This window comes from Polistes canadensis, unplaced genomic scaffold, assembly GCF_001313835.1.
Source record: "Polistes canadensis isolate GaletaPanama2010 unplaced genomic scaffold, ASM131383v1 scaffold_23, whole genome shotgun sequence".
NCBI lineage: Eukaryota > Metazoa > Arthropoda > Insecta > Hymenoptera > Vespidae > Polistes > Polistes canadensis.
Window position 1 is genome coordinate 397,591 of NW_014569570.1, and position 15,077 is coordinate 412,667.

General features: G+C 28.7%; 3 protein-coding genes across 6 annotated transcripts in view; 2 read left to right on the plus strand and 1 right to left on the minus strand.

Moving 5' to 3' along the window:
- Window positions 1–317: 317 nt before the first annotated feature.
- LOC106783629 (NAD-dependent protein deacetylase Sirt6) lies at window positions 318–4,210 on the minus strand. Its single transcript, XM_014742332.1, has 7 exons — window positions 3,791–4,210; window positions 3,238–3,365; window positions 1,865–1,983; window positions 1,642–1,765; window positions 1,384–1,557; window positions 1,133–1,256; window positions 318–1,044 (listed from the first exon to the last, which is right to left on the minus strand). Exons 1-7 carry the CDS (start codon window positions 3,854–3,856, stop codon window positions 562–564), a joined length of 1,218 nt encoding a protein of 405 aa, XP_014597818.1. The 5' UTR covers window positions 3,857–4,210; the 3' UTR covers window positions 318–561.
- Window positions 4,211–6,116: 1,906 nt separating this feature from the next.
- LOC106783600 (beta-1,3-galactosyltransferase 5-like) lies at window positions 6,117–10,481 on the plus strand. 4 transcript variants are annotated; one of them, XM_014742277.1, is made up of 4 exons: window positions 6,117–6,653; window positions 7,821–7,938; window positions 8,040–8,633; window positions 8,714–10,481. In XM_014742277.1, exons 3-4 carry the CDS (start codon window positions 8,078–8,080, stop codon window positions 9,229–9,231), a joined length of 1,074 nt encoding a protein of 357 aa, XP_014597763.1. In that variant the 5' UTR covers window positions 6,117–6,653; window positions 7,821–7,938; window positions 8,040–8,077; the 3' UTR covers window positions 9,232–10,481. The 4 variants fall into 4 exon arrangements, with proteins under 4 accessions (XP_014597763.1, XP_014597762.1, XP_014597761.1 ...); XM_014742276.1 differs by having other exon boundaries at window positions 7,821–7,903; XM_014742275.1 differs by lacking the exon at window positions 7,821–7,938.
- A 1,209-nt stretch (window positions 10,482–11,690) lies between these two features.
- Window positions 11,691–15,077, plus strand: part of LOC106783601 (serine-rich adhesin for platelets) — an 11,944-nt gene continuing 8,557 nt past the window's right edge. The window contains exons 1-4 of the mRNA XM_014742279.1: window positions 11,691–12,279; window positions 12,609–12,957; window positions 13,033–13,386; window positions 13,474–13,603. Of these exons, the coding sequence (XP_014597765.1) occupies window positions 12,646–12,957; window positions 13,033–13,386; window positions 13,474–13,603 (796 nt within the window). The 5' untranslated portion in view covers window positions 11,691–12,279; window positions 12,609–12,645. The remainder of the gene's footprint in view (window positions 12,280–12,608; window positions 12,958–13,032; window positions 13,387–13,473; window positions 13,604–15,077) is intronic.

A 15,077-nucleotide genomic window follows, 5' to 3' on the forward strand; every position in this document is an offset into this window, starting at 1 on the left:
AGTTTACTCACTTATATGCACAACCTTGTCACTTTTTGAAATGTAAATTATGCCATCGGCATATACAACACGTATAGAGTAAAGAGAGAGAGAAAGAGAGAATATAGTACACTATGAGAAAAAAATGTATACTTATAATATTTGCTTAAACGCGTATAGATGTAAAAAGCTGACGAGATAGTAGTAATAATAATAATAATAATAATAATTCATTAAAATGGAAGATAAAATGAATTCGAAGATCACGACCTTATTTACAATTTGGAAAGCACTCGCGCGTTTTATTGGTTCGTAAAAAATGATTTTTCTTTATCTTCTTTTTCGTTTTCTTTCTTAGTTTTTGTTTTTAGTTTTCTCCTTTTTTTGTTATATTCTCGTATAAATTAAAAACTTATTTTGTGGAAAGACTTCTTCTAGAAATAATAAATCAGAAGCTCTGTAAGACAGTCTCCGCATACAATGAACATCCATTCTATGAGCACTCGTAAATACTGTTGGCGTACACAGAGATTAATACAAATATTAAAACGCGTAATAATCATCATCTACTAATAAATCACGCTACACTGTTTCAGCCATTATGTCGGCATTATTAAGCTGCGATACATTGTCTACCGAATAAGTACAAGATCCAACATCGCCTATACCTTTTTTCTCAACTTTAACAGCATTGAGAAGCATACTGTCATCGTCTTGTTTGTTGTGCATTCCTTGGATCCTATCTACATTGTCCTCCATTTTAATTTCTTGTTTCATTGTAAACTTCCTTGTCTTTGTTTCTTGCTTAGGGTCAGGCTTTTCTCTCTCATACATAAATGTTTTTCGTTTTCTTCTCATAGGTTTGCAAACTTTTTTATATAATACGTTCATTTCTTTTATTCTGCTTGACGGTATAGTCCAATCCATTTCCTTGCATGTTGTATCAGGATTACGTGTTGGATCCATGCTTATATCGTATACAGGAATTTCTAATCCCAATTTTTTCATAACACTTATGATTATTTCATCGACATTTCCATTAATTATTAGATCGGCTTTCTTATCCTAAAAAGCGAATCATTTTAACAATATATTGTTTTCTTTTATTACAACAACTACAAATGAATCTTATACATATATAATTTAATTTTACATGTTTGGTAGGCTGTAGATTGCATATGACAAGTCTCCCTCCATATTTTTTAGTATACAATGGAAGATTCCCGCTTGGAATAATTTGCAAAGTTGTTCCCAAGCAAATACTCAAATCAGCAACACTATATCAGCATGAGATATAACATATATGTTTGTGATAAATGTGTTTCTTTCTTGTGCTTTAATAGGAAAACTACATGGAATGTAAAATAATGTTATATTTATATTCTATGCGTATCAATGAAATACCTGGAATGCAAATCTGATAATGTCAGATCACTATCTGGTAAATTGTGTTCCCAATCCAGAATAGTATCGTGCATACGTCCACGACATGGACGACCACCTATCTGTTCAGACCTGCATACTGTATCCAAGGATTTCTTACCAACGCTTTTGCTCGCAAAGTTACGGATGAATTGCCTACAAGTTAAACAACACAGGTGTATACAAAGATAAATAATCAAAAGTCAAGAGTTTTATTAATTTTACTAATATACTACAAACTTTCCACATTTATCACATTGTTCTGTGAACATATTGCCATGTAATTCCGCAAGATTTTGTCTTTGAATGCCAGACTTAAGGTGCAATCCGTCGATATTCTGACTAATTACAAATTTAACTTTTTCTGAAATAAAAAGAAAAAACAAGACGAAAATTTATTTTAGCAAAACGCAATTGATAAATGAATAGTTGATATGAAATACATATCCATTTTGATACTTACTGCAGTCAATTAATTTTTTTAATGCCATATGTGTCCTTGTTGGTATAGCATCATCAAAAGAAATATTCATTGAAGGCCTTAAACCCTTTTGTTCCAATGTCCATACCCCGTTTGTTCCTCTAATTAAAAAAGGGATATATAAATCGTAACAAAAATATACAAAATATAAAATATACGAAAAGAGTTATAGAAACTAAAATATAAAACTTACCTTTCAAACGAAATAATTTAAAACAATAAATTAGATAACTTAATTCATTCTAATTATTGATCAACAATATAATTCACACATAAATTTATCATTTTTGAAACCATCATTATACATAATAAATATATAATACATCTCTCATCAATTTATTTATTTGCAAATTCATTTTTTCTAAAAAATAATAAAACTGCAATATAATATATTAATTCTTTAAGAATCACTCTCCATAATTAACTCCATTTGTTAATAAATTAATTTTTTCAAAACATATATATATAAGTATATATATAAATAATAAAACAATTTATTATTATTTTTTAAATATATATATACCACCACATTTCAATATATCTTCTACTTTTCTTTTCTATTATTTTAAAACCGACATTACATATCTTTATTCATTATTAAAATACACCACATAAATCTCAATATAATATTTCCCGCCATAATACTTTAATTTCGTAATCATCAATTAATTCATATATAAATTAATATTTTCCTAAGATATAAATATTAAAATATCTTACCACACATATTTATTTAAATATACATATTATATATACATACCACCACGCTTATCGAAATAAATTATTTCCCGCTTTTTTCTTTAAACATATGTATGCGTATTAAATAAAAAAAGAAAACAGTAGCCGATACGATATAGTAGTGGACTGTGTTATATACCGCCTTGCGTGGGGGTAGAAATAGGAGTGGAGAGAGAAGAGATACTTTTTGTTTTGTTTTCATTATATACATATATATACATATATATACATATATACATACACACATAATATATATTCTTCCCCCACTTTCTATTCTTTCTCTGTTCTGTCTCAAGGCAGTCGCAGTTACAAAGACGCGACGCGACATTAAAGCGCATTCGAGTTGCTAGCCGCCTTTCCAAAATGGGGGGGTGTATGTATGGCAGGGACAACAGCAGCAGAGACAGAGAGAGAGTCAGGCACAGGGGAGGTAGTTATGCGAATAATGCGAATGCCGATGCAACAAAGAGAAAAGAATGGAGGGTGGCAGGGGTGGAGAAGCGGCTGGGGGAAGGAAGAAAATGAAAAACAAAACAAAACAAAAATGGAAGGGGGTGCGGGTGGTGGTGGGGGGCTGGGGGAGGGGGAGGGTTAAAAAAGAAGTATATAATAATTACCGAAAATCTGGAATGCCTGCAGCTGTACTGATTCCTGCACCGGTGTGAACGACAACATGTCGCGCGCCTTGGATCCATTCCGCTAAGAGTCCGCACTTTATACGAAGGGTTTCTACGGTGTCGTATCTCTGAAAGGGAATTTCTACGTGTGAAGATCGCGTATAGAGTATTGCACTCGGTTATCTGATAGATGGTTAGATATATAGATAGACGGATGGATAGATAGATAGATATATGTATATATATGTATACATATGTACTATTGTATGTACACACATAGTATGTGTACATATGTATGTATATATAGGCACATATGTAAATACATACATATACCAGAAGTCTCTCCCCACCAATGAGAACAGAAGGATTTAAAAGAAAAAGAAGAAGAAAAGAAAAGGAAAGAAAGAAAGGAAAGAAAAGAAAGGGATAAGATAAGAAAGGAAGAGGGACAAAAAGAAAAGAGGAAACGGTTATATATCGAAAAAAAAAAATGCATTTGAAGAAAGAAAAAAAAAAAGAAAAAAAAAGAAGGAGAAGAAGAAGAAATACTCACCTCTTCTAAACCCAGAATCCCTTTGTTTTCGTAAGGCGACAATCCGTCCGCGTAACTGCATGACATTTTGCGAATGTAATTCCACAAGAATAGGAATAAACAGGAGTAAAGACTTAGGAAACGTATCGACGCTCTCTTTACAATCGAAAAACGACCATTTTCAAGGTAAATTATCGGCTTCTCAAGCCTCACCGTACCTACGTAAACACAATTTTTAAGTTAATGACCGCGCTATGTTATGTTTATACGCTACGAATGACGATAAGTGATAGGAAACTCGAGATCCACTGGGAACGCATTCTGTTTTATAGACTGCACTGTACGCAATGAAATGGCACTTGAACAGAAAGAAGATAATAAACCTTTGGGAGCATGCGCTTTAACGACTATCGCGGCTTCGCTCCCGTAAACGCCTAAACCTTCTCCCACATATTCGATAAGCGTAGGATATTAACTAGCGCCACCTTGCGTGGACGCTGACGAAACACTATTATTACCCGGGAAATTCAAATAATATATATCTTATCTCTTTCTCGTAATTTATTCTATGTCAATGGAAAATAAAATAAAATGTTTCTTATCTTTGAAATAGGATCATTATCTAACTAGTTTAAAAAAGTTACCGATAACGATTGACGTAAATATTGATACGTGCAATTATAACAAGTACTTAATGATTATTTGCAATGGAATGTGAAGATTCTTTTTATTGTTGATAATAAAGGATAAACAAAACAACACATGTATATATACTTACGTCAAATTGAGCATTTTTTAGCATACTTTTTTACGAAAATGCACATTTGCATTTAAACGTTTTGTTTATGTTTTTATTGGACGTATAATATTTCGTAATTACAAGAAATATTTGAATTATCCTTTGTATATATATATGTATATATTATATATANATATATATATATATATATATTTTACGTCTTTATAAAGGTCCTGAAATTTAAGCTGTAGAGTTGGAGTAATACCAGTGTTGAATGTAGTTAAGAAAAAGAAGATGATGATGAAAAGAAAAAAAAAACGGGAGGTGGGGGGAAAAGAAGAAGACACAAATATGAAAAAGCATTATTATCGATAATTGTATTATTCTGTTATACCATTTTTATAGTATGGCTATTACCTTCAATAATTTTTGTATGTATACCACGACGACAACAAGAACAACAAAATGAAAAAGAAATAAGTAACGTAGAAAAATGACAGTATTCAGTTTGAAGAAAGAAAATCTATCGCGTCTGTATTTGCACAAATTCATTACATTTAACAGAAAATTATAAATTAAATGCACGAATACTTACATAAAAGAATAAATGTATGTATTGTAATATTTTAATTTTCGAGCTATTTGCTTTAAACAGCAAATTCAAAAAAGGAAATACAAATGTTATCGCGGTTTATCTTTCATTATTACGATATACAGTTTTCGGTATATAGTATATACAAATGACATAACAAATAAATTATTATACTATCAGTATACAATAGTGTATCGTTTATGATTATTCGATTTGTGCTTAATTAATTGTGTGTTTTAATAATTAACATTTTAAATATCATTCATGGTAAACGGTTAAATATCAAGATATCACAGAATTTGTTTCTATCATAATATGTTTCCTCTTCGTGTGTATGTATGTGTGTTATACGTTATTTAATATTAGATTAAATACAACAATAAAATATATAAACCGATTCATATAATAACGAAAGTATTATAAAATTGAGAATGTATTTTCGATCGTTATAATTTGATTTTGAATTCAATTTTTTATAAGAGACTTTAATTAATTTATTCTTTTGAAATAGATATATAAGAAAGGAAAAGAAACAAAAGAAACGAGATATCATGATATTATTAGAAATTCGATTTTGTTGGATATGGAATGAATTGTTAAATATCAAAAAATATTGTTACTAAATAATTGAATGAAATTTCAATTTCATTTCATTCTTTTTTAAACATATACATATACATATATGAACACATGTAAATATATACACTTATGACGTGTATTAAACTTTGGTAGTATTTTACCGGTTCAAAATTGTGGCAAGAGAGGCGGGGGAGTGTGTAATTTATTTTTTATTTTTTACCGTTAACAATGGATTTCATGCATACACTTCGGTTTTAGTTGATTTACCAAAGTGACGGATAAATAATGCATGTATTGAATGTGCAAATATAGCTTAACAATTATAACAAAAAAAAGAGAGATTTTAATATTTCTGAGATATATATATATATATATATATATATAATATATGTACATATATATCTTTTTCTTGAAAGTACACCAAAGTATTTTATTTAGTTCATGACTCTTGGCGTCGGAACGAAAATTTCTATTAAATTCCATCTTATTTCGTTCGCGATCCCATCAAGTTCGGTTCTTACTGAAAAGAAGTAGGGTTGTTATGCGTAGTTGAATAAATAAATAAAATTATAACAAAGTGGGGGTGTAAAAATGAGGGGTGTAAGAAAGAAAAAGAAATTATACGATTGAAATAAAGAACATCTTGAAGGAAAGTAAAAAACATTATTTGTCTTATTCGGTGCTATATTAAACGGGATATCGACGAAAATACGACCACGGAATTCATTTTTCTAAGGTTTTTTTTCGAGCTGTAAAAATACCATCTCGTGAGAAAGAAAGGGAGAGATATGTAAGATTCACTACTACGCGTATTGTCTGCGTCACGAAATGAATACATGATTTAACCTTAAATATATTTTTGGGGGATTTTTTATCAGCCCTATCATAATTGACTGTGTTATCATATGTATACAGATAAAATAAATATATCCGTATCGTGGATATTAAAAAATTCGTCTAATTAGCCGTCTCACGTAAGTTAACAGTACATATATTTTTTCCTTTACTTCATTTTTATTCTTTTTATATATTTTTTTTTAAATTTATTTTTTATGAGTATTTTTATTTGACAATTATATTATGCAGCCTTTGCATATGATCTTTCTAACTGGTATATTTTAAGTAGCGTTTTGTTGATACATCTTGACATTAAATTCGTGATTATTAATTCATTTGTGGTATTAATTAGGATTTGACATTTGTTCGTTCTATCGATGCGAGTGTTGATTTTTTTTCTTTTCTATTTCTTGTCAGTTTTTTTTTTAATTAAAACAAATATATTCTTACGTCATACGTATATAGACGACAACAAATTTTACACCCATATCTATTACACAGTTAAAATTACTTATGTAGAAATTTTGCAAGTTCAGCATCGTCGTCTTTACATTAATATCGAACGGTTAAAACATTGACGTGGCTAAAAATAAGTTTGAAAGAAAAGCTACTGCGTTTCAAGTAGAAAACGTTCCTAATATTTTATCAGGAAAAATTGAACGTTTCCAATTATAAATATATATTATTATATAATTATTTTGTAAAACAATTGAATACTTTTATTGTTATTGCAAAGTGTCTGTGTGTATATATATATTCGTTTTAAAACTACATATTAACTACGCGAAAGAAACTAGTGGAGGTAAACAGCGCTAATATTTGAAATTTACGTCACATCGTAAAATAATTTTTTTATTTAATTCCATGTCATAATTTGTTAACACTTTATCATTATTTAAGTGAAGTCGAATTACATAACATGTGTTTCGTAGACCGAATTGTCAACAATAATTATTGCTAATGAATTTATCACAAGTGTGCAATTGTGCATTAATCATTCCTCTAAGTACATTAATGAGATGCACGTCGTCAATAATACAGTACACACCTTTACAAATAATTTTAGTAAAATTTTAATATAATAAGATTTTTGTTAAATATATATTAGAATACGTTTTAAAAACAAAAAAATATATGTAAATTAATATATACATATGAGTCACAGGAGTATTCGTAATCTCATTGTCAATTTAAAACAATCAATAATATTTTTCTTGTAATACGATATTTCAAAATTCTTATATACATAGAAACATATTTTTTAGGATTATTAAACTTTTCAATTGATATAAATTTTATTGCAGAAAAGTATTTTATTATAAGAGAAGTATAAAATTTGACATAACTAATAAGAAAATTGGTCTCCCAAGAGTATATTTGCCTCTATGTAAGATATAATAAAAATACACAATGATTATTTTGGTAAATTATATAGAAAATGATTTATTTTGTGATAATTAAATATATTAAGTATATGTGATAATTATAATATTTGAATGTATCATACAATTATTATGTTTCAGGCAGAGTATAATACATATGATGAAAGGGCGTCATTAGCATGCTGGAAAAGCGGTTGCTTCATGCTCCTGGTTCGTCGCCATGCACCCTGATCTTTATGGTCGCTTTGGCACTTACAGGATGCATTACCTTTTGGTTTCATATAGAAAGTTCAGGATCACTGACTCCTTACTCAAACAGTGCATCAGCTCCGGGATATATACTTATTTTACCTGGAAATCTCACACCACCTTCTCCACCTTATTCATTAAGCCAGCTTCCGTCCGATGACAAATCCACTTTAATCGATATAAAGGATTTCAAATTTATAATTAATCATGATCCTTGTAACAAGACGCAACCATTGTTGCTTTTGTTGATTCACTCAGCACCAGCTAATTTTCCTAAAAGGAATGTAGTACGGGAAACATGGGGACAGAAATCATCCGACATGATATTGTTGTTCCTTGTTGGATTTTCGGAAGAATATCAAGAAGAATTGGAAGAAGAAAATAAAAAATATCAAGATTTGATACAAGGAAATTTTCTTGATGCCTACCGAAACATGACCTATAAGCATGTTATGGCATTGAAGTGGGCTACATATCATTGTCCAAGTAAATAATATTATTTATCATACATATATATATAAATAATTATGTTTCCACTTTTTAATATATTTTGATATGTTTCTCAGGTGCCAAATATATATTAAAGCTAGATGATGATGTTTTTGTTCATATTCCTGCTATGCTGGACTTTCTAATCCATACCCTCTCACCGTGGGGTGCTAAACGTTTGATTCTATGTGATCTTAAATCAGCAGCTATAGTTAAAAGATCTTGGCGATCAAAGTGGAGAGTTTCTCCGCTAGAATATCCTGGCAGACATTATCCAATATATTGCGCTGGATGGGCTATTTTATATTCTCCTGACATTGTATTCCTACTTTATCGAGAAGCTCAAAAAGAACCATATTTCTGGATTGATGACGTTCATATTACTGGAATATTGACTAGAAAATTAAACATTACGCAATCTTCTTTAGATTCTTTGGTGCTTACAACTGAGAGTATGCAATATGTATTACAAAATCCGTACATTCAAAGAGATTTTTTATTTGGACCACCTAATTTAATGGAGAATGAGATAAGAGCCTTATATAGTTTGATTAATAGTAAGCCACGGCTTACAAGTGAAAGCCTAGTTAATTGATACTTTATACAAATTTTTTATTTATTCTCAATGTCTTGATTGATTATTGATAGAGAGGCATAATTTATAGTAAATGTTTATTTGCACAATGTAAAGAAGTCATAATGACAAAATATTTTATACGTGATTTTTAAGTCTTTCTATTTATTTAAATGGCGAACAAGAATTTTTAAGTACGCTTGTCAAAGACTTATAATCAACAAAAAGTTTAGGCAGCGAATATTGTGAATTTTTTAAAGTGCTATCTACTTTTTTTAGATTGCATTTACAAAAAGTGTAGATATAATATTAAAGACAAAAAAAAAAAGAAGAAAGAAAGAAGGAAAAAAGAAAACAAAAGAGGTTTAGAATATTACCTTGTTACTCATGAATTTTAAAGAGACAAAATAAAATTGTTATGTAGAATTAAGTACAACCCCGAATCAAGGGTCCATTTCCAATTAAATTTGAGATTTAAATGTCTGTTTCTAATTGTTAGTATTTTCGATGTGAACAAAGACGTGCTATTCTTTGATACTTTGTGTTTAGTATTATAGATGCATAACTATATAAATATAGGATATTGATAATTCTTATTTATTTTGGGAAAAAAATTTGACGATGTTTCCGCTTAATGTGTATAAAGAATACTCAGTAAAAAGGTTTTCTCTTCAAAAATATGATTCTATAGAACAAAAGAGGGAAATAAAAAAGAAAGAGAAAGAGAGAAAACCTTCTGCTAATACTTAGCAAAAAATAACTTGTAAATTTTCTGCAAGTTAATGGAATACTCTAACTAGCACTCTCGAATAGCCAAAAGTAGGACCAATGTATAAAACAAACTGTGTACAAGTTTCATGTGATTTAAACTACAAATTTCAGCTCGTTCTGATCTTGGTTACCTGGAATAACTATATGCAAGAAAAAGAAAGAAAGATTAAATAAAAAAAAAAAAAGGAAGAAAGATATTACATTTAAATTTTAAATAACTTGCACGAATATTACGTATTAACAAAAAAAAAATAACTTCTGATATATGTATTTTCTGTATTTCTTTTTTATACTGATAATAATGAGATCGATGTTACATTATCTTTATTTCTATAGGGGGAGAAAGGGAAAGAGAAAGAGGGAGAGAAAGAGTATGTTGCTATATTATTCAAATATACTCACATAGCCTAATGCAGTATACTCTATTCTATATGAAGTATACATTCTAATGCAAATTATCTTATAATTTCAATAAATATAAATCATTTCAATTATTCGAACTTATCTTCTATTCACAATAATAAGAGAAGTGGATTGAAAAGTTTTGAGACTATGTTGAGAAATAATAGCAAGTTTTAAAAACAAAAAATACTTTCTATGTTAGACTTAAAACTTTTCAACCCATCCACGTATAATGATTATTTATCTTTCAGATAAGTTATTTCATAAATATTGAATGTATGGAATATTTAACGCATATATGAATTTAAAAAGAAAAGAAAAGAGAAAAGAATATCGATTTTAAATTCTAATAAAAGATTATTATTCACATATTGAGAATATTAAACAGTAATGAACAATATAATATCAAATTTGAAGAATAATAATCATGCACAGATAATATTAATTAATAGATTGTATATAAATTATTTAGTAGTCAAATCTAATGATAATTGTTAAAGAAATGAAAGGATTATAAAATTGATTTCATTGTTCCAAAAATATGTCCAATTACGTGATATCGCGGTTAACTGAAATAGCCAATCAATTTATGAGCATCTCTCGACATTCCGCCCCCGCGCTTCATCATTTGCGCGCCATAAAGGCAGCCATTGTGCTAACGTTCTGAGGTGAGTGTCATAATTTTTTTACGTCGTTTAATATCTTATTAATTATTAGCTTTACGGATTATTCATTCCTTTTACATACGTACAAAATTATTATTATTAATTAGGGATATTGTTCAATTTTAAAGCTATTTAATCTTTTTTACATGTGTACATATATAATTTATCTTATTCTCGTATAAATAATAAAATTTATTTGATACAAGTTAGATTACTATGATACGCTTGTTAAGATACTCCGACGTATTTATATATATTTATATGTATATATATATATATATATAGATATATGTATATATATATACATGTATAATCTGTGGTGTGTGTGTATATGTGTGTGTGTACGTGTATTTAATTCGAGAGAGAGAAACATTATGTTTAAATTATTTATATTACAAATATAGATAAAATATTTGATCTTATTTTAAACGATACAATAAAGAAATGTTTGTTATTTTATTTTAATATAAATAATTACAAATTTTCGCGAGATCATATTAAATAAAGAAAAAATATATTAGATTTTTTCATTTTAATTTATATTTATATATTTATTTATTTATATTATTTTTTATTGTATATATATCGAAAAAGAGTAATAAGAAGTGAAAGATCATTTTAAAAGTTGTACGCATTTTTACTTGACAGATCCTCACTAGGTGTCGCTTTTATCTGACCGCTATATTGATCAAGTTAGATTTTATAAGGACGCACGTTGATAAGATCTTTCGTATTTGCTAGTTTCGCGAAAAGTTTTAAGCTATTGTAACATTTGTTGTGACAGATTTTGGCAATAAATACATCCATTTTGTCAGCGTCGTAATTGTTCGCCTATGACGTCATTTGTGCATTACACAAGCGTCATCGCTTAGTCTGTTTTGTGGAAAATTTTATAGGATTCGTGGTTTGTGGAGTACAATTGACCGCTCGCTCATCTCTCTCTCTCTCTCTCTTTCTCCCACTCTATATATATTATAATATTTGTTTTATTTTGTTTTGTTTTGTTTTCTTTCCTTTTAAAACATAGACGCAGGTGCTATCGAAGTAGTTTCCTACCGTGCGCTTATTATTTTTTCTCCAACACTGTGAAAGTTACGCGACAGTGTTTTCACTCCCGATCAACTCACTTTCGGTCTTGGAACGAAGTAACACACGTAGTGTTATTTATCTCCCATCATACATCATTGCATCAAATCTGTATTTATTATGGAGCTACAGTAACATATCCTCTGTAAGTACAATGTCAAATTTATTGTAAGAATTAACTCTTTCTTTTTCCTTTTTTTTTTTTTCTTTTTTTTTTCTTAATTTTGTCATTTTGATGATAATGACACAGATTTGACTGTATATATATATATATATGCATACATATTTCTTTTTGATTAGTAATATTTCATTAGATATTTAATAAATTATCAGAATATTATTTTAATTTAGATTATTCTAGTGGAGATTCTTATTTTTTGTATATTATTACTTTGATTATTGAAATATATATGATCTGCACATTGTGTGCTCTTAATTCTTACATTAACAAATATTTCATTTGTTTTCTTTCAGTGAAATATTGATAAAGGTGCTATAAGTTGATATCAAGATGTCCATGCAACAGTTTTGTTTGCGATGGAACAATCATCAACCAAATTTCATTTCTGTATTTTCAAATTTATTAAGTAGTGAAACATTAGTTGATGTTACACTAGCTGCAGAAGGCAGACATCTTCAAGCGCATAAAGTTGTACTGTCAGCATGTAGTACATACTTCCAATCGTTATTCACAGTTAATCCATGTCAACATCCGATCGTTATACTCAAAGATGTTAAATTTTCCGATCTCAAAATCATGGTAGATTTTATGTACTATGGAGAAGTTAACATTTCTCAAGATCAATTACCATCGATTATTAAAGTAAGTATCAATAATTATCAAATGTGTTAAGATTTATTGCTAATAGTAATATATTATTTTTGTGTTTCCTTACAGACAGCAGAAAGTTTGAAGATAAAAGGTCTTGCTGAAATGCATACAGCTTCGTTAACTAAATGGCCAAGTAGTAGTAGTGAACAAGGAGCTGTAGATCGTGGAGAATCTTGTTCTCCTAGTCCATCTCCTCTTTCTCCATCGTTCAGACGAAAAAGATTAAGAAAAACGTCAACAGGATCCACATCTGGATCCGGAGATAAAACAGAAGAAATTAATGAGATTACATTGGTCGCTACTAACATAGTTAAACCCGAACCATTGATTGTATCGCAAGAAAGCGGTGAAAATGTAAGGCGACCAGTGAATACCAGCACAGAATCGCAAGGAAGTATCGATGAGGATCAAATATCAATAGTAAGCGTACTGGTAAAAAAAAACATTTTTTTTAAATAGTTAATAGGACATATGGTTCTAATATAGACTCTTAATAATTTCTTATAGATGAGTAATATGGAAAATAGTTCTACTACGATGCCAGCACAAAATGATGGTACAATACAAAATGTGAATCAACAATCGAGCGGAAATGTAGCACAAAGTTCTGTTTCTTCTCAACCACCAGCACATCAAGGTAAGATTAATATTTAAAAATTAATGATTATTTTTTTAATTTCTTAATTTTTTAAATATACCAAGTATATTTCAGGTTAATATTAAAAATAGAATAGCAGCAGACATTATTTAGATAGAATAGAAATAGGCGCAAGAAGAAAAGCTCAATTATTGAGACTATCCTTTATTTCTTCATTCATTTATATACAATGCATGTATCATAATATAGTTAATGATCACTTTCTAAGACCTATTATTCATTGAAATTTAATATTTAGTATACTTTTTCATTCGAGAATATATAGCACACACAAAAAGATAAATTAATATGATTGTTAAAATTCTTTCTTTTATACAACATAATAAGAGAAAGGTATAAAGACGTATGATTAGGTCATACAAAATTATTTGATCGAGAAGACACGAAACAATACTAACAAATGATTTCTCTCAAGTATATACATCTAGGGACTATTACTATTCTTTATACAATACTTTAAATCTAACTATATATTTGCATGCTAATGAATCAGAAAATACGCATGGGAAAATTGATACTCGGAATCTTGTAAAAATACTTTTGCATATTACAGATTTTGTTAACATATGAAACTACTGATACATATTATAACTATTGTTATTATTGTTATTGTTATTATTATACGTAAAGAAATTTATAGGCAATATAGTAAAACCTTGTTAGCTGTAATTAAAAGTAAGATTTTTCAGATTTAGTTTAAATATATTATCCTATTTGTACATAAATAGAGTCATATGCATATAAGCAGATATATATATATACATATGTATTACATGCATACATATATATATATTGTTAATTTTTTTTATATATGACTAATTTGCTACAACAATTATATGTAATAAAAATTCGATAAGATTTAAGATAATTTAAAGGTTGCATGTTGCTTGTAAATTAAGTAAATAATTTGGTAATTTTTAATCTAGCGGATGCATATTGGTTGTGATGGGTACTATAAAAACTGCATGCGTTAATAAGTACTATTGATACACACATTATATGCTGGCACAGATGCGTTTAAATGTATTGCACAAAAAAAAAAATCAACAGGCGTTTGACATGATAATAGAGCGAAAGTAAAGGAACAAAGATATAGAAATGATAATAAATTAAATTCAGTCTCACTCTCTCATTAAAATACTCTATCTCACCATGGTACACAGATACATAGCACACAATGTATATTTCCTGAAAGGACAGTAAATTGGGCCTTTGACATTGTTGAATGTGTATGTGTGCCTTGTTCTGTCCTATAAATAAAATAGTCATACACTTTTTTATATGATACTTAAACGATGATGTGCTTAAAAATGTATCTGTGCCATGCCATAATATCATTTATAATATTTTCACATACATATTATTTTCTATGTACAATATATCGAGTATTTGTTATTCTTTCTCTTGCTTACAGCTTAGCATTTTATTATTATTATTATTATTATTATTATTA

Bases quoted from the DNA above. Each gene is read 5' to 3' on its own strand.
- LOC106783629 (XM_014742332.1), bottom strand. From the start codon at position 3,856: ATGTCATGCAGTTACGCGGACGGATTGTCGCCTTACGAAAACAAAGGG. The intron at 1,766-1,864 runs GTAAGTATCAAA...TTTTTATTTCAG, and splicing joins AAAAAAATTAATTGACTGCA to AAAAAGTTAAATTTGTAATT. The intron at 1,045-1,132 runs GTAAAATTAAAT...TTCGCTTTTTAG, and splicing joins ATCTACAGCCTACCAAACAT to GATAAGAAAGCCGATCTAAT.
- LOC106783600 (XM_014742277.1), top strand. From the start codon at position 8,078: ATGCTGGAAAAGCGGTTGCTTCATGCTCCTGGTTCGTCGCCATGCACC. The intron at 8,634-8,713 runs GTAAATAATATT...TATGTTTCTCAG, and splicing joins GGCTACATATCATTGTCCAA to GTGCCAAATATATATTAAAG.